General features: G+C 35.7%; 2 protein-coding genes and 1 long non-coding RNA gene across 4 annotated transcripts; 2 read left to right on the top strand and 1 right to left on the bottom strand.

Moving 5' to 3' along the window:
• The first annotated feature begins 605 nt into the window (after positions 1 to 605).
• Positions 606 to 1,786, top strand: LOC135142615 (homologous recombination OB-fold protein-like). Its single transcript, XM_064074355.1, has 3 exons — positions 606 to 778; positions 833 to 1,048; positions 1,096 to 1,786. The coding sequence occupies exons 1-3, from the start codon at positions 743 to 745 to the stop codon at positions 1,723 to 1,725; spliced, it is 882 nt and encodes a 293-aa protein (XP_063930425.1). The 5' UTR covers positions 606 to 742; the 3' UTR covers positions 1,726 to 1,786.
• A 2,618-nt stretch (positions 1,787 to 4,404) lies between these two features.
• LOC135142681 (uncharacterized) lies at positions 4,405 to 5,495 on the bottom strand. 2 transcript variants are annotated; one of them, XR_010282583.1, is made up of 3 exons: positions 5,392 to 5,495; positions 5,194 to 5,306; positions 4,405 to 5,138 (listed from the first exon to the last, which is right to left on the bottom strand). It is a non-coding gene; the product is annotated as an uncharacterized LOC135142681 (long non-coding RNA). The 2 variants fall into 2 exon arrangements; XR_010282584.1 differs by having other exon boundaries at positions 5,194 to 5,297.
• A 3,693-nt stretch (positions 5,496 to 9,188) lies between these two features.
• Positions 9,189 to 18,386, top strand: LOC135142693 (leucine-rich repeat-containing protein 51-like). Its single transcript, XM_064074441.1, has 4 exons — positions 9,189 to 9,280; positions 9,329 to 9,543; positions 9,594 to 9,770; positions 18,202 to 18,386. The coding sequence occupies exons 1-4, from the start codon at positions 9,202 to 9,204 to the stop codon at positions 18,319 to 18,321; spliced, it is 591 nt and encodes a 196-aa protein (XP_063930511.1). The 5' UTR covers positions 9,189 to 9,201; the 3' UTR covers positions 18,322 to 18,386.
• Positions 18,387 to 19,189: the final 803 nt, after the last annotated feature.

Genomic DNA, 19,189 nt, shown 5'->3' with positions numbered 1-19,189 from the left:
CGGCCGTGGTGAAAACCATTGATGTGTGAAAACAGACACTTTTAGTTTACTTTGAATTATATTTCATAAATCTGTGTCTTGGATTTTTGCAAATCTAACTTCATCTTATAATATGTGTTGTGCAACATCCAAATTAAATAAAAGTAGTTCAGAACTCCGGCGATACTGATGAGAAAGAACGTCCGATCGACCAATTTTTCTTTCTTCGTACCCTGGTGTTCCGCGTAGTGCACGTCCAGCACGGCAAAGTGGAAGATCAGACTTCCAATGGATAAGTAAAGAGTCAGGGGGAGGAAATTCGGCTTCTCGTATACGGCCGACCACATGTAACAGATCGCAGCGAGTGAAAGAAGTATCATGAAAATTATCGCAAACTCTAGAGAAAGCTTACTTCGTTGGTAGACTGTGAAGGGTGTCAAACTGGCCATTTGTAGAACGAATAAAAACGCGACACCGATTTTGAGTGGGATGCAGCACAAACAGTGCTTCAAACAGGCTACCTTGAGGCAGTTTAGTAAATCTGATCTGTCGATAGTGCGTAGTTTTTCGCGAAAAGTCGTACGTGGTGGAGGTTCCATGTCGAGTTGAATTTAGCGCGGAAATTTGACAGCGGCGCCATGTTGCCGCCGTCAGTCGGTAAAGCAGCAACCTGCACTACTTTTTCAAATTGGTAATTTTTATTAACTTTAATAAAATACAAAAAAGCTATTTTAGGTATTTGCGTGAAATGTAAGTGCTAGAAATGTTCGAAAGCAACACCGACGTCGATTTTGGTGATGTAAGTATCAATAACGAAACTTAGGTTAGGTCAACTTTTTGTTTATTTGTGTAGGAATTTACGCTTGATTTCGAACGGATACAAAAAAATGTCAAAAATAAGCGACCGCTGGAAGCACCAAGCGTGGAAACGCCAAAAAAACTCAAAATCGTCACCCTTCCGAAGAACGTAGTTAAGAGAAAATTCCCAGGTCCTGCTGGACTATTACCCGATAGGAAAGACGTCGCTTCATCGGTTATACAAAACTCGGACCTCAAAAATCCAGAACTAGTCGGTATTTTGCGGGTGTGTTATCAATATTTTAGTCTTAATTGTAGGAGATTCCATGCTCTCAGATGTCTCTGTCGGTTTTCCAAAGCAGCCCCTGGGTTGACGCAAGCCGCGACTATGAACCCCTAGTCGATCAATACGACATCAAGTGGATAAAAACCAACGCAACTTTGAACAAATTACACAATCAAAAGGCCCCGTTTCTGGCGGCTATTATTAAAAGCGTTGAGTGTTTTGAGGGCAAGAACTTGATCGTGAAAGTTGTGCTGCGGGACGCCAGTGGTGAAATTCAAGGGACCATTATTCATAGTTTGTATGAGGAATACTCGAGTAATTTAGTGGCAGGTTCTGTGATTGTTCTAAGACAGTGTGGGGTGCTTACGACTAGTTATAGCAACAATCACTACTTGACAATCACACCAAAGAATTTAGTGACTATTTATAGTAAAAATAACGACGAGATGGTGATTATTAGTGTGCAGGAAATTACATGTGGAGATCTGATGGCGGAATTAAAACAAGTGAAAGTACCGATAGGGGGGAGGGGGCGCATTCAGGAGAAAGAAAATGCGCCTAGTTGTAGCCAATTAAATATTAGGGGGAGTCAAGAGGAGGTGGAGGCGTGGCAAAACGCGATGGAGGGCCTGGATATGGATTCTTTTTTGGAAGACTTTTGAAATGTTATTTTATAATTGTGTATATTTCTGTTTATGAATAAGAAGTGAAGATTTTATTTCATATGTTATCTTTATTAAACAGTGTGAACACAAGATTTCTAAATTTAGTAACATATTTTATATTGATAGGTCCTGGTCACAACATGGTAAACACACCCGCAACAATATATTTTTGACAATTAAAGGTCGATTTATAAACTTGTCGATGACGTTGATGTTGCACAACTTTATCAACGGGAATACATTACATCGGAAGAATGTCACGTAGACATTTAGACATTTGTTTGATTTGAATGAGTTTATCGTCCCAAAACATGACTAAAATTATTCATAAGCCTCCATTGAAGAAAATATTCTGAATGTTATTATAATTCTTAATTTATTGTTATAAAGACGAGCGTATTCTCACATTTTCCAGAAAATGGGGTGGCTCGTTCTTAATTTGATCAATAATAAATTGACTAGTTCATTAATTTTTTTGAGTCACCTGTTTAAGCAAATCTAAAAAATATGTATCCAATGATTAAAAGTCTGTTCATATTTTGCACATTTGCGAAAGAATTTATTCCGCAAAATTTTGAGATGCCGTAATCATTTTTTTTGGGGTTGATAAACAGATACATTTTCATTAAAAAGTTACCATGCTTACAATAACTTCAAAACGTCAAGATTTCAAAGTATTCAGTTTTGCAATTCTTGATTTAATCAATAAAATAAATTGACTCAGTCATTAATTTTTTTCACACACCCCGTATAAGCAAATCTAAAAAATATTTTGCAATGATAAATCACAGTTATAGACTCATCATACTTTGCACAATGCACATTTAAGATAGCATTTTTTCGGAAAAAATTTGGAGTGGCGTGATCAATTTTTTAGAGCAAATATATTTTGATCAAAAATTTAAATGCCCATGATAACTTTAAAACATCTCCAAGATTTCAAAACATTCGGTTTTGTATTTCCTGATTAAATAAATAAAATATATTCACGCATTCATTAATTTTTTGACTCACCCTGTATATATAAATCGAAAAAATATGAATGGAATGATAAATTACAAGTACAGACTCATCATATTTTCTACATTTTAGATAGGATTTATTCAGCAAACTTTTCAGGTGACGTCATCAATTTTTTGGAGGGGACAAGTAAATATATTTTGAATAAAAACTTATCATGCTTATCATAACTGTTAACCATCTACAAGATTTCAATGCATTCGGTTTTGCAGATTCCAAATTAAATGTCAAAATGTTGTTTCCTAATTTAGATTTTTTTTCCAAAAATCTGGACGTTTCGGGTAAAATCTCAACTCGGAGTCATAAACTACATGTGTAAGACTGTGTTATCTGATACAATTTAAAACCCATTTACTTTGTACAATTTTGAAGTGACATCATCACATTAGTGGTGGGGATGATTAGACACATTTTGGTTAGCGTTTTACCATCTACATGATATACCTAATATAAATACAGAATTTGGCAACAGTCGGCCTAGTACTTTCGGAGATTATCTGTCTAATAAAAATCCGGGATGGCAGACGGACGGACAGACAAACCCACAGACGGAAACGGGAGACCTATTTCTTCGTCCTCTAGGGGTCATGATAGGACGAGAAAATGCAAATGTAGAGAGTCGGCCGACGGACTCGATTACAATACTTCCTTTGCTTACGCTTGGGAAGTAAAAAAGCTGCGACCAAGTCGTGTCTGGTGAGGACACCCCTTAATGCTCAGCTCCAAAAAAACCTTTAAATGAAATTCAAATGAAATCAAATTAAACGTTCTGAATTAATGGAAATATTTGAATATAACAAATTTATTAAAAACAAAGCAAAATCTGATGTAAAGCAACGGGATGCAAATACACAAGTTATTACAGGAGTGTGCCCAGGCAACATGATGTCGTCTTTTTCACGTGAATAAATGGTCATCAATTACGTCATAGTGACCAAAGACTTCACGTGATATTGACGTACCAATGACGGTCAAATGTCTCGTCCAGATGACGTCATTTTCTAACGAACTATTGACGTGATGTACTGACGTCTAAGAGTCGTCATTTTGTGACGAACTATTGACGTGATGCACTGACGTCTTAGAGACGGCATTTATTGTCCATTTTAAGACGTTTTTTATATTTTGATTTTTAGAAAAAAATATGCAATAAATAAAACGCTGATATAATTTTATATTTTTATATTTTTTATCTTAAATAAAATATTGTAATTCGTTATAATCACCAGGTAAACCCCAAAACAAAATATATGTTAATTAAAGTTAAAACAAATTAGTGTAAAAAATTAAATTTACTTCAATTCTGTATGTACAACCAACAATGAACTTCAATAAACAAATAAAAAAATATATGTCAATTAAACAAACCACTCCTAAGAACATAAACAAATCTACATACAGGTAATTACGAGTATAATTGGTATAAACAAAAAAAAAGGATAATATATAATATACAATCAAAAATAAACGTTGCAATAAAATATGCTATTTAAAGAAAAATCAGTTTTAAAAACACAAAGATATCTATTTAGTTACAAAGAATATTAAAAGAAAACTATAATAAATTATAAATCAGTCTTAAAAACACAAACAAATCTAATTACAAAAAATATTAAAAAAAAAACTAGAATAAATGGAAAAGATAATTGAATCGCATTGTTATACTTACTTGATTTGAAAATGCACTGTAAAACTTTCTAATTCACGACGACTTGACTGTCCCCAACACACAAAAAAGTACCGTTAAGAATTAATTCTGTTTTAACAATCATATTAATAACCAAAGTTTTTTAAGTTTGCTTCAATTTATTGCACTGAAAAAAAAAACCGTTAGAGTACATGGATTAATGGAAATGCAATAATTTTTTCGTCTATGGGCAACAGCAAGCATTTGGCTATTATTAAATTTAAAGGATTACAGCTTAAAGCAGAAGACAAATTCTGCGTTTTAAAAATGCTAAATTTACTTGAATTTAACGGATAATCGTAAAATGGTTGCATTGACAAAAACGCATACCCTATCAGGAAAATTTCGTTGTCAATAATTTTTTACAATGAAGCGAAATGTGCCATGTATAGTAAGTTACCAAAAAGTATCGTGGTGTTACAGGCATCTACCTGTATATAATATCCAATGTTATATGTTATATATGTATATATGAATTCATTGTATTTTTTTAACTTACAAAGAAATCTGCTTGTTCTAATAGGCAAAAATAATCTTGTAATTCGTCAAAATTTGTTTAGGTGTGGTCTTGGCGGCATAACTTCTATTTTTGTTTTCTTTTTCAATTGTCAGATTTGATGACGTTTTCATGTTAGAGATTTTTTCACTCGTTTCCTTTAGCATTTCTTTCGTTTCGCACATGTGTTTTGTATTTGTTTCAAATCTAGAATAAAATTATGTTCATTAGCATTAGTTCATAAAAATTTGCAGTAACATACCTTTGCAATATTTTATGGCGCCTCATTTTCAAAAACAATCACCGTAAGTTCTTCATAATTAGTGGGAGTATCTTCAGTGATTAATGGTGGTCTTTCCAGCTTATCTGAAAAAACTGCTTTTGTTATCTACATACAGTTATCAAAAATAACAGAAACACGTAAAAATTAAAATGATTACTTTATTAGATTTTAACTTACCTAGTGTAAATAAGTACAACCCGACTCTGAATGGCAGAAATTTTCACAAAACTGTGTTAAAAATGAAGTGAGTAACGGATACACAAGAAAGCTTCGGTGGTTGAGACCCAACTGGAAATACTGGAATGAGTCACTGTGAAGTGCAATAAACATAAATACCGAAAAAAGGGAAAGTCCGAATGCACGCCTCAAACATCTGATGTATTGTATAGTAAATACGGAAGTTAAGCATTATTTTTTCATGCGATGAAATAAATTTAATAAAACTAAATATTAAATCACTCTCTAATTTTTTTGGTAACCATCATCACTTTATAAACGTCTTTATAAAATCAAAATTCGACGAAGGAATTCTTCAAAATCTTGTCCCGTTGTAGGGACAATAGACAAAGAATTTCCTAGGGTCCTTTCACTATTATACGGTCAACCCCGGATGTTCTATTTATAATTTGCCAAGCAGGTACTTACAAAATAACATTTCCAGAGTAAACAAATTTTCAGAAATTAATTATTTTATTAGAAATTATTAGAATGAAAAAACTTGTGTTTGGTGTATTTCTAATAAAGCCGTTGTATTTTTTGCTCTAAATATAATTAAGCATTATGAAGGCCACTTTTTAAAGAATACGACCACCCACATCTAATTGATCATATAATCTATAAAAAATGACGAAAAAAAGACGGCCTTTTGACGTCATTAATTGACGTCAGAAGTAAGTCATAAAAATCTCGTCATTATCACGTGATTTTTTGGGCGAATGACGTCGCCGACGAGTTATGACCAAAAATTGACGTGAATTAGACGACAGTCTGCTGCTTGGGTGGCGGCACATTTAAAATTATGACAGTCAACCAAAGAACAAAATTTTAACAAAAAACTGCAGCGGCAGCGGCACCAGAGCGTTATAAGAGAGTGGCGATCGAACTATGTCAGTTTCATTCTAGAGCACAGCAAAAATACCCATAGCTAGCACGAGCGAAGTTTGGGGCTCCCGGTCGTGGCTGTTCTCCTACCCACGACGGAGATTCTATCTATCGCAAGCACTGTCGCCCTGCACCCCAAGAGTCGCAAAGTCGCAGTTGGGTCTCGACTATTGGGCCAAGTCGACAACGTTACGTCATCTCGACCGCCTCTGAATTCTATTCTAATCTGCATCTTTGTGCAGATGGCGCGATAAATCCCGCCAGCAAGACTAGGAACAGCGCACTCCGTTTCCGCCACGTGTTTCTGTGTTATTTATCCTTAATTCCATTTATATGTTCAATTCTTATAACTCTGATATTCAACTACAACTGAACAAGTGTTAAGGTTTCAAAAGGAGCAATAAACAACATTTAGATTCGCCATACAATCTTGTGAAATTTTAAACAACAAATAATTCATTTATGTATTCGAGATTTAGATTGGACATCAGATAATTTATATCATGGAAACATTCATCAATAAAATATTTACAAAACAAAAACTAGCAAAGATTTATAAAAACAAAAGATCTGGTGTGAAATAAACTTGTGCAGATAAAAATTACGTGAGGTTAGAACTGCAAAGCATGAAAATCTACGGTTAAATATTTATTCGTAACTTTGTTAAACAAAAGACTGTATCCTAACTAAGTGAATTTCACGAAGTCTTCTAGTGAGTATATATCTAAATAAATCTAATGTCTGTTAAATTGTGTTAGTACCAGTTAACGATTAAAATCCTAACCTGAACTGTGAATTTACAGAAATTGAATCAAATGTACACGTGTTAGTGTCGGTAAAAAAATCTCATTTTTCCCACTTCGAAAGACGCAAGAATTAGCTGCGCGTGTTGTAGAAACTGTGGCGTTGTCGTCATTACGTTTAATTTTCGTTAACCAAAGGCTTTCTCCTTCTTATTAACTACCAAACCAACTAACTAATCAAGCTAACTCACCACGTGGTTACACTCACAACAAATACCAAAAGTGACGCTTTCATCTCTCTCTCTACCAAGCAACCATCTAACTAAAATCCGCAGCAGGACTACCAACTACACAAAAAGCGCCAACGTGCACATGGTTGCCTGTGTTCAACGATTTTTTTATTGAATTTTTTTTTCAAATTCAAATTATTCAAATGTGATTTCACACCACTGTTAAATTTTTTTATCACGAACTTTTGATTCAAATTCGGTCACCACAATGTTTAAATCAACAAGATTTATTGCTATTCGTTTCAAAAACAGATTAGGTATTATTATCACTACAAGGGCTTATATTTTGTCATTTTTTCTTAATATGTTTTTCTTTTTAAAACAAGAAAGGTAAAACGTGGTAAATTTTTGTAGGAAACTATCGATTTTGCAATTAGGCTCCGCCCCTCGGTCTGACAACGAATGAAATCACAATTGAACTTGGGACGGATATGGGTGGGGCTTAATCTTCGGCTTCTTTTTTCTTAATATACATAGTATTCTTTGAGCAACACGATGCTCAAAAACATGTTTTTTATTCCTTGTAGAGAAATAAGGATTTTGCAATTAAGCTCCGCCCCTCGGCTTACGACGAATAAAAAAAATGATCAGAATTGAGATATAATGGATGATATATTTTGCCTTTTTTTTCTTAATATACAATAGCCATTTGTTCACAACAAGAAACTTAAAACATGGTTAAAATGGTAGTTTTTTGCAAGGAAATATGGATTTTGCAATTATGGGGCGGAGCCTAATTGCAAAATCGATATTTTCTTATACAAATTTTCCATTTTAAACATATTTTAAGTTTCATGTTGTGGAAAAAAGTCTAAAGTTAAAAGAAAAAGGCAAAATGTAAGCCCGCCCACCCGCCCTAATCTCACTTGTGTTGATTTTTTTTATTCGCCGTGAGCCAACGGGGGCGGAGCTTAACTGCAAAATACTTATTTCTTTACAAGAAATTAAAAACATGTTTTAAGTATCGGGTTGTTCAAAGAATACTATGTATGTTAAGAAAAAAAGCCAAAATATAAACCCCGCCCACCCACCCCATCTCCATTGTGATGATTTTTTTATTTTTTAGAAACTTAAAACACGTTTAAAATGGTAACTTTTTGTAAGGAAACATGGATTTTGCGATTAGGCTCCACCCCTAGGTCTGCCAACGAATGAAAACTTCATTACTAGGTATTTAGATCAGGGTAGGTATGGGTGGAGCTTAATCTTTGACTTCAATTTTTTCTTAATGTAATTCTTTGAATAACACGAAACTCAAAAACATTGTAAAAGAAATAATAACGATTTTGCCATTAAATTCATCACAATTGAGATAGGGTGGGTGGGCGGGGTTTATATTTTGCCTTTTTTCTTAATATACATAGTCGTCTTTTCAGAACAAGAAACTTAAAACATGTTTAAAATGGTAAATTCTTGTAGACAAATATGGATCTTGCACTTAAGCCCCGCCCCTCGATCTGACAACGAATGAAAAATTCATAACAATTGAGAATTGAGATAGGGGCGGGTATGGGTGGGGCATGATCTTTGGCTTTATTTTTTTCTTTATATACATAGAAATAAGGATTTTGCAGTTAAGCTCCGCCCCCTTGGCTCACGACGAATAAAATGTTTACGGTTTTTTCGTGTGTAGATTTACGTGAAAACCATAACCACCCTAACCTCATTTTTTTTACAGCAAGCAGTAATTAAATCAAAATTTTAATTTTGCTCACTTAAAGGTAATTTCGTGGTCCACAAATCGAATTTCAAATAATGCTGATAACTGATAGTCACCAGAGCTGGCTGTGCCAACTCTAGTCAAAACCGTTCGCCGTCTCCATAGCAACGTCACCTCCTGTCACCACCCCACGATGCAAGTCGATGAAAAGCGGGAGCTCGAGACAAGCAAACCCGCCGATTTCTCCTTCAAAAAATTGAAAGTTCTCGAACGTAAGTCAAACGGGCCACGTACGCCCCTGTCTCACCATTTTTCTGCAGCGGCAGGGCCGGAGCAGGCCCGAGCGTCGCGGCTCGGCGGGATACCCGAGCGCGGATCCGCACATAAAAAGTTCCTGACCCGGTCGGTATGGCTCAACAACAATAAACTGAAAAATATTCGCAATTTCGACAACTTCGTCGACTCGATCTTGGAGTTCCCGGAGCAGTTGGGGTGGATCGATTTTTCGTTTAACCAAATCACGGAAATAAACGACGTTTGTTGGGGGTTCTATGTGAGGGGAGTTTTGTAGTTGTTTGGTTTCAGACGATTTTGAAATTTGCGGACTTGAGGATTGTTTATTTTCATGGGAATTGTATCGAGAATATCGACCAGGTGTTGAAGCTGAAAAATTTGAAGTTGTTGAAGACGGTGACGTTCCATGGGAATCCGATAACCAATTTGCCGTATTACAGAAATTATGTAATTGCTGCTTTGCCACAGGTAGTGTTAGTATTATGTTTTGCATTTTTAGATAGAGTGGGTTAAACCGTGTTATGAGATCAAAAGTATTCATAATTCCGTTAATTAACGCTTTCTTGAAAGATCCTCGGACAGCTTAATTTTATTTTTTAAAATGATAATTTTAAACGTACAAATTTTTGTAAGCAGCCGTTTTTTCGCACACTGACGTCACCAACAAGTTTTTTTGAATGAAAACTCCAACTTTTTTTCAGATTTTGATAGATCTTTTATTAGTTAAATAGTCGTTGAAAAAAGTTGGTACCCTTACATAAGCATTTGTATGGGAAAAATCCTATTAAACCGAAATTCTACTGAAAAACGACAAACAAAACTTAGCATTCATTAAAACGAATTATCAATTTAATTCGGCGACGATCACAAAACTAAAAACAGAATACAAGCTCTTAATTGAATCTGTGCAGTTAATTAAAAATTTTCAAACAGATTTTCCGTGAATTCATTGCTTTGGCTGGCAGATCGTTTCATTTAGATTATAGCCGGAAGGAGGTGAACCTCTGAAAAAGCATTTTATTTTAGAAGTTTATTGTTAGTGATACTGAGTGTCTTTGCGTGTTAGTGAGTGTGCTGGGGCCGATTTTGATTTTTGTGCATACAGTAAAGAATCCTCAAAATGCCTAAGGTAAAATCATCCATGAAAGATAAAATCAAATTATGGTTAGGGAATAATTTGGACACTAATTTTCAATTTCCTTCTTCAACGAAAGACAATGAATTATTCTGTAAAGTGTGTGAAAAAGTTGTAAGTAAACATTTAAAATACTGAAGCTTGAATTATGTTCACATTTTTGTTTCCTAGTTTAAGTGCGAAAAAAAATCACACTTTGAACAACACTGCAGTGGCGATGCACATAAAAAGAACGAGAATAAATCCAGTAAACAGACTTTATTAAACATTAGTTCCGACAATGATTTTACGCAATTTTGCACCAATTTGTAGGGCATTTACCGCAGCAAATATTCCATGGAATAAAGTTAGTTGTCCTAAGTTTAAAAATCTTATGCATAAATATACAGGAAGGCATTTACCATCAGAAAGCACTCTGAGAAAAAAATATTTACCAAAAGATTACGATATGGTAAGCACTAGAATTTTTATTTAAAAACTTTTTAACATAAATTTTATAATTTACAGGTAATTAAACAAATTAGAAATTCTATTGGCAATAATAATACATGGATTAGCGTCGATGAGACGACGGGCAGATTAGGAAGATACATAGCCCATTTAGTAATTGGAAAGTTATCTTTTGAAGAAGCTGGCTGTCCATTTTTACTAGCTTTGAAGCAGCTTGATAAAACTAATAGCAACACAATCTCGAGATTTCTAAACGAATCATTGGGTGTGCTATTGATAATTTTAAGCATTGAAATTATTATAAATTATTTAATTGTTAATTTGAAGCGTTATTGTGGCCAAAAGGAATTGAACACAAAAAAGTTAAATGGTTTATATCAGATAGTGCTTCATACATGATCAAAACTGGTACCAATTTGAAAGTGTTTTATAAAAATATAACACACTTAACATGTATGGAACATGGGTTACATTTAGTGTCTGAAACAATTAGACTGAATTATCCAGATGTCAATGGGATAATTAGCAATGTTAAGAGAATCTTTTTAAAAGCACCAATAAGAGTAGAGTTTTATAAAAACAGTTTACCAAATACACCTCTCCCACCTGAACCTGTATTAACCAGGTGGGGCACTTGGATTCAAGCAGCATTGTTTTATGCAGAACACTTTGATGTTTTAAAACAAGTCAGTAAATATATAATGGTTTTTTTACTATCATTCTTATATTGAATATTTTTTGGTTGTAATGTCATTTGAAGCCACAGATGCACAAAGCATTAAAAAAGTTCAAGAATTCCTGAATAAAGGAACGTTGAAAATTAAAACTCACTTTAAAATTATTACTGATGCAATAGAACAATTAGAAACTATAGGTTTAAAATTAAACCAAAGTATGGAAATTGTGGAAAAAGCGTATACATCTTTAAAAAACACACCAGGAAAGGTGGGGGAAATGGCTTTCCAAAAATTATGTTCTGTATTAAAAAAGAATCCAGGATACGATTTTCTATGTTCAGTAAATAACGTAATTTGCGGTAATGGAAATGCTACCAACAATACATACATAAATGAAAACGTAGATTGTTCGATATTTAATTTTGCACCCATCACTTCTTGTGATGTGGAACGCACGTTTTCAAAACTTAAAAGTGTTTTAAGCGATCAAAGGTGTAAATTTCCAATCGAAAATTTAGAGAAATATCTAGTTTGCTTTTGTAACTCATTTTAAATACCTGAATTATTATTTTATTTTTTGTTAAATGCGACTTGCTTTAATTTGATCGCCACTTTTTTGCGATTTTGTGGACGTAACTATAGATCGTTTGTTCATTTAATAATTTTTTTGTTTGTTGCACAAAATATTTGTTTCTATAATGTTTTGTTTAATGTTTTTTTTTTTTAAATATATATTTTTTGATGTATGCTTTTTCGTTGACCAAATATTTTTTCCTCCAGGTTTTTAACCTAAACTAAGATTTTTATAACCTAATTCGTCAATTTTGGGACCTAAAAATGTCTCCTTTTATTCATTTTTTAACGACCTAAAATCGGAAGCCTAAACTAATAAATAAATGTAATTATAAACATTTTTCGTGTTTTTTGTATGTTGTTTATTGTTCTTTCTTCCCGGGTCGCCGGGGGTAAATTGCATATGCGCATAAAACTGTGCATATTTGGAAAAAATGTGCATATTGTGAAAAACATTTGTGCATATATATAAATACGTACCTCTTGACAAATATTTGGACATATAAATCCGCTCTTTGATGATCTCATAACACGTTTTAACATTAAAAAGTTCCTCGACGGTTAATTAGTTTCATTATTAGTAAGGAGATTTTTTTGAAATTTTGCATGAACGTATGTGTGAAACTGACATTTTCTCCTGTTTACCTTTTCGCGTTAAATGGTGTTAATTTATGTGCGTATTTAAAGTGCGAAAAATAAAAGGCCAACGATGTTAACACTAGCGAAGGTATTTATTAACTGACTTAGATATGTACAATATGTGAAAACTAACTTAGTAAAAAAAAGTCTCGACATCTGGACGTCGATTTGCCGTGAAACGCCGACAAAGACAAAAGGGTCCAGACTTTCAACCAAACAAGTGTCGCACCAGTACTGGGCCAGAGCGTATCTAATTCTGACATATTGCAACACTCCCACTCGCTCTGGTCAGATGAACTAAATAAACAAACACAAGAAAAATTAGAACACACAAATAAAATAATACTTAAGAGAATAAGTCTTAAACTGAATGTAAATTCAACAATTTTAAATTATTGGCAAATTTATCACGGCTTAGCGGTTTCGTGAACATATCCGCCAGTTGTTCCGTTGTCCCAACGTGGTTGATATCAATCTCTCCCCGTTGATAGGCGTCACGTGTGTAGTGGAACTTGACGTCGATATGTTTGGTGCGTCGATGGTGAACAGGGTTTCGCACCAAATGTTCAGCAGTTTGTTTTAAGTGTAGAGTTTTTGTCCCACGATCGCGCACTATTTGCATATAGTTTGCCACGTCACCGGTAACTTCAAAATTCAGTTTTGGTTTGTTTATGAAACTGTTGACACGTTCCACGGAACTACCGATTACCAGACCATCATCCACGTACAGCGCGAAATAAAGTTCGTTATTGTCAGACGCGTACACACACCGGTCAAACCGAGTAGGGTCCATTTTCTCATGAAACACTAATGGTGCCTGTTTCAGTCCGTATAAACTTTTGTTTAGTTTACACACACGGCCACTACCGTCGTCAAAACCGTCCGGTTGCACCATATATATTTCCTCTTTTAGCTCACTATAAAGGAAAGCAGTTTTCACGTCAATCTGAAAGAGTTCATAATCTTTGGCCGCCGCGATGGCCAACAATACACGCACTGATTCGAACCGTGCAACGGGTGAAAACGTTTCCGCGTAGTCGATGCCCGCTTTTTGCGAACATCCCTTAATGACCAACGGTGCCTTGTATTTATTGATGCTGCCGTCCGGGTTGGTTTTAATCTTGAATATCCATTTATTTTGGATTGGTCGTCTGTTCGCTGGAAGCTCCACCAATTCCCAAACTTCATTTTTGGCTAAAGACTCCAATTCATCAGCCATTGCAAGCTCCCACTGTTTTGAATCATTCGTGGCTAGCGCTTCTGCGAGAGTTTCAGGTGTTTTAGTCACTATTTTCTCACCTTCAGTCAGGAGGGCTGCAAATTGAACTTCGGTCATTTCATCTTTTTCTTCCATCCTTTTCTTCGTCTTAGATCGGGTGTTGTTTACGATGGAGTTTTCATCTGAAGGTACCACGCGTTTCGAGTACGCCGCTCGTGTTGGTGTTGATTGTTCTTCATTTGTAGCGATTTCAGGTAACAATTGAAGAGGTCTTTTTGGTGGTAATTCGACAATTTTTACGTCACGACTCTTAATAATTACTTTTGTACCTGGCCGCCAAAGTCGATATGCGTGTTGCTCAAATTCATATCCAACTAAGATGAGCCGTTCGCTCTTCTTTTCAAATTTGCTCCGTTTCGACTCGTCAATTAATGCATATGCAGTACTACCAATTTTACGCAAATGACTCAAATCAGGCTTTCGACCGGTCCAGAGTTCGTAGGGGGTTTTCCCTTCGAGACGGGCACGTGGTATTCTATTTCTAATGTGAGCCCCGTTTCTAATCATTTCCGCCCATAGTCCTTGGGGCAGGTTTCCGCTTGCAAGTTGACACCGCACCATTTCATTTAATGTCCTGTTAGATCGTTCGGCCCGCCCATTCGGTTGTGGACAGTACGGTGTGGTCAGTTCTTGTTTAATAAATTTCTTGGTTAACACCGCCTTCATTTCACTGCCCAAAAATTCACCCCCATTGTCCGATCGCACGCGTTTTATTTTATGTCCATTCGCTTCTGCATCAGCTATTACACTAATCATCGCGTCGACGACGTCGGACTTTGTTTTCATTGGAACTGCGATGATCGTACCACTGCAATCATCTGTAAATACAGCTGCGAACCGCGAACCACCTAACGATTCATTCAATGGTCCGATCGTGTCAAAATGCATTAGATCTCCTGGCCGTTCAACCCGCGAATTTGAGGACGGGAACGGTTGTCGCACGTGCTTGCCGTATACACAGTCTTCGCAAAATGTGTCCTGATTGTCCGCACTATCTTTCGAGTCCACAACTTTCATGCCAGTTATCGCGTCACTTTTGGCCATTTCGCGAACCACTTTAAATGCAACATGTCCAAGCCGTTCATGCCACACTCGAACGTTTTGAGCACTTGCACTTGCGATCATAGCCTCTGCCGTTGCCCGCGCGCGAATATTCATTTCGAATAAACCGTTTTTAGCCAATTGTCCGGTGGCTACCACTTTGCCACGACTAAACAATTGTAACGTGTGTTTGCTGAATAATGCGTTAACACCATGATTACTAGCTGCACTTATTGAGAATAGATTTTTCCCAATTTCAGGCACGTACCACACTTCACTCATGCCTTGCTCCAGTACTTGTCCATTAACGTACGAACTAATCATTACATCTCCTTCACCTTCCGCGTAAATAGTTTCATTGTTGCCCACTGTGATCGGTTTTCTCTCACTTGCACTAAACTCCCTATAATTTGTAATAATGTCGCGCCGAAAAGTCATGTGTTTACTCACACCAGAATCCGCGACCCATAATTCGCCCGCGTTACCGACAGCCATCGTTTCGGCTGTATACATCATCGCACTCGATGCGCTGCTGTTTGATGCTGCATTCGCTTGGCCATTGTTTTGAGTGTTTTGGGGTTTGTAGCAGTCGATCTTTCTATGTCCCGTCTTACCGCAATTATAACACTTCCCACTAAATCGCTGTTTTGTAGATTGCTGTCGCTGCTGATTTTGATAACGACCACCTCTATTTCTTTGATGATTTTGGCGTTGTCCCCGATTGCCGTTGCTTGTGTAAAGGGCTGAGTTGTCTTCTTCGTCGTTTTTAATCTCGATCATTCCATTTCTCATTGTTTTCAGCTTTAATAACCGAGGAAGAAGGTTGACCATGGTTTGCTCTTTTTCTGGAAGCATATCAAAAGCCGCTGCTATATGCTGATACTGTTGTGGTAATGTGTACAGTACTTTGGTGATTATTTGTTCATCGGTGGGTTTCTGATTCAGATCTTCCAGCTGTCTCACCAGCTCTTTGATAGCAGCAACATGTTCAGTAATTGTTGCGCCTGGTCGCATTTGATAATTATAAAATTTTTGGTGTAAAATATGAATCGACGTCTTGTTCTTTTGTTCGTAAATAGTCACCAGTCGTGTCCACATTTCAGCTGCAGTCTTCATATTCATTATATGACGCACAACATTCGTCTCTAGAGCGCACGATAACGCAAATTGAGCTTTCTCGTCTTTTCTGTCCCATTCTTCTTGTTCCTTGGACGTACCTCCCGAATCAGGGCGAGCTTTCATACCTTCGACAATGTCTAACAATTCGTGATACCGCAGATAGGCGCGCATTTGAAACTTCCATACTGCAAAATCGTTGCCGTTAAACTTAGCTATCGCGAACTTATCCATTTTCGATGTGTCTGCTACTATTGGCCGCGAAACCGAACTTGAACACTGACCAACTACAAATCACAACTTCGAATAGGAACTAATCGCTGATATTCCACTAATTGCACTTTTTCAAAATACTAACTGCACAATACTCGATACGTAATCTGGGCCCATAACCTGTTAATTTATGTGCGTATTTAAAGTGCGAAAAATAAAAGGCCAACGATGTTAACACTAGCGAAGGTATTTATTAACTGACTTAGATATTTACAATATGTGAAAACTAACTTAGTAAAAAAAAGTCTCGACATCTGGACGTCGATTTGCCGTGAAACGCCGACAAAGACAAAAGGGTCCAGACTTTCAACCACACAAGTGTCGCACCAGTACTGGGCCAGAGCGTATCTAATTCTGACATATTGCAACAAATGGAAATGTCTCTAAGTTAATTTTCTTGATTTATACACCTTGTATATTTTTTCATTTTTGCAAGCAAAATCAAAAACTACCTTCAGAAATTATTATTATGAATTTAAAATAACAATAAACAAGTTTTGGATGTCTCTGACACTACTGAAGCAACAAAAATACAGAGTGCTTTCATGGTGTACTTTAGACCTTCGTCTCATTAAAATTAAATATATACAGGGTCGCTAGAATGTATGGAAACGGTTAAATATCTTGAGAACCAATTGTACAAATCAACTGAAATTAATTATAGAGGTACAACAAGTTGTGTTCTAATTATTATTAGTTAAAAAAAAAATGTATTCGGCTCACTTGGCACTACCATATAATTTAAAGATTTTTGAATAGAGCTTTTTTTTCTGAATTCATTGATATAGCACAGTCATACTTTGATTCTGATTGAAATGACAAAAGTCAAATCCGGTGACCTCGCAGGCCACACAATAGTACCCCTTCGGCCTATCCATCTGCCAGGAAAAGTTTCATTTAAGTACTGTTACGATGTACGGGCGAATAAAAATTGGCCTGCGTAAAACTCAACAATTTATTCCTTACTAACTCGAATATTCACGACTATTACACCGATTATGTGCAAAGTATTTCCGTGGTTCACTCGACTTGCTGACTCAACATTCGCTGAACCCGGGGTTCGACTGAATTATCTCCGCTTCCGACGGTGGCCTTTATTTAAACTCGTATTTCCTCCGCGATGTTTCTCAATCGAGGTCTTTCTGGAATTCATCTTTATTGAATGCCGCTTCGAGCGTTTTTCTGGACTCCGCAATCGCGACTTCCGGTAATCCGCTCGAGGCTTGTCTTTGTGCGAGCGCTGTCTGGGTGACGTCATCCACAATGCGTTATTATGGCCGTAAATACCAGAAAACTCGGAAACCCATAGGCGTCATACCGGGGCGGCGTATGGGTTAATTTCGTAACATTGCCCCCTCCTTAACGGTGTCACTGTTATATTTTATGAGGCGGTCTAAATGAACAATCTTCATTTTCGTCCTCGGCCCTCGTCGAATCCTGTAAACAACATCGTTAATTATAACCATTTTTATAACCAGCGGTTCGGTAAAAACGGCCTAGTAGCTTGGCCTCCGCGTTCACCCGATCTCATTCCCTGGGATTTTTGTCTGTGGGGTTGGATGAAATAGTTCATGGAAATCAATAGATTGTGGTTGCCCCATTTGATTTTCAATTAGTTTTTTGAGAAGTTTCAACGGTTTACGAGACCTCTATGAATTGTTTATTACTGAAACATTCTGTGAAGAACAACATTTTAACAACTAATTTTTATTTTAGATCGATAACTTAGACTTTACTCCAGTGTTGAAAAATGAGAAAAATACCCCACGTCCCGCCGAATTTTTGAAAGATATTCGTGTCTCTAAAACCAAAGAGGCTTCCAAAGGTGAAAACTGATATTTTTATATTTTTACCGCACTTCGTATTATATATATTTTTTGTACATGGTTGGTACGTATAAGTCAAGCAATAAAATTCTTACTTGATAATACATTGTCTCATTTACATTTATAATCTTCTAATTCATATTCCTATCCATAAATTTTACAGTAGGAATTTTAAATATAAAGTTAAATAAAAACTTCACCGGAAGTAAAGAAGCGACAATGAGGTAATAAAAATGGAAACAAAGGCAAGTCAAGTGTCATTATCATAAATATTTAATAAAATCAATATTACTAATCACAAGTTCATTGAAATAAGTTACCTGATATCGGTGTTGGGGACAGATACTTTTAAAAGTATCTAGATACAGATATAGATATATGGAAGATAAAAGTATCTAGATACAGATTGTTTTCGATTTTTTCGAAATGTATCTAGATACAGATACAAGAAAACAAATACTTTTTGAAGCTTTGGCGAATAAAATAACTGAAAACATATTTATGTATTTTTTTATGTATTGTTAAATGAATTTTTTAAAATTAACAACATTTCGAACGTATTGTCACCTAAATTATTTCTTCTTGGTGTCAGAATTTGGTTTCCGCTACTAAACACCCGTTCCACAGGTATAGAAGAAGGGATTGTGGTATTAAATTTAAAAAATAAACATTTTACTGTAGCATAGTTATTCAAGACTGAAAAATCTTTTCTTTTTTCCTGCCAATAGGCAATCGCTTCGCTGTTTGATGTGTAGCAAATTGTGCAATATTTATTACGTACGCTTAAAAAGAATATTTGCTTTGTTTTTATTCCCATACTACAGTGTCCAAATTGTGTTTGACTATATCTAATAATTATCTCCGGTATTAAAATTAAT

This window comes from Zophobas morio, unplaced genomic scaffold, assembly GCF_036711695.1.
Source record: "Zophobas morio isolate AGI-343-1 ecotype UQ-CSIRO unplaced genomic scaffold, CSIRO_AGI_Zmor_V1 ptg000049l, whole genome shotgun sequence".
In the NCBI taxonomy this organism is placed as follows: domain Eukaryota; kingdom Metazoa; phylum Arthropoda; class Insecta; order Coleoptera; family Tenebrionidae; genus Zophobas; species Zophobas morio.
The sequence above is the reverse complement of the archived record's forward strand: the minus strand, read 5'-3'. Positions and strand labels throughout refer to the sequence as shown.

Coding starts and splice junctions, on each gene's coding strand:
- LOC135142615 (XM_064074355.1), top strand. CDS start 743: ATGTTCGAAAGCAACACCGACGTCGATTTTGGTGAT. Junction 779..832: donor CCGACGTCGATTTTGGTGAT/GTAAGTATCAAT, acceptor TTATTTGTGTAG/GAATTTACGCTTGATTTCGA. Junction 1,049..1,095: donor ACCTCAAAAATCCAGAACTA/GTCGGTATTTTG, acceptor TCTTAATTGTAG/GAGATTCCATGCTCTCAGAT.
- LOC135142693 (XM_064074441.1), top strand. CDS start 9,202: ATGCAAGTCGATGAAAAGCGGGAGCTCGAGACAAGCAAACCCGCCGAT. Junction 9,281..9,328: donor AAAATTGAAAGTTCTCGAAC/GTAAGTCAAACG, acceptor ATTTTTCTGCAG/CGGCAGGGCCGGAGCAGGCC. Junction 9,771..18,201: donor TAATTGCTGCTTTGCCACAG/GTAGTGTTAGTA, acceptor TTTTTATTTTAG/ATCGATAACTTAGACTTTAC.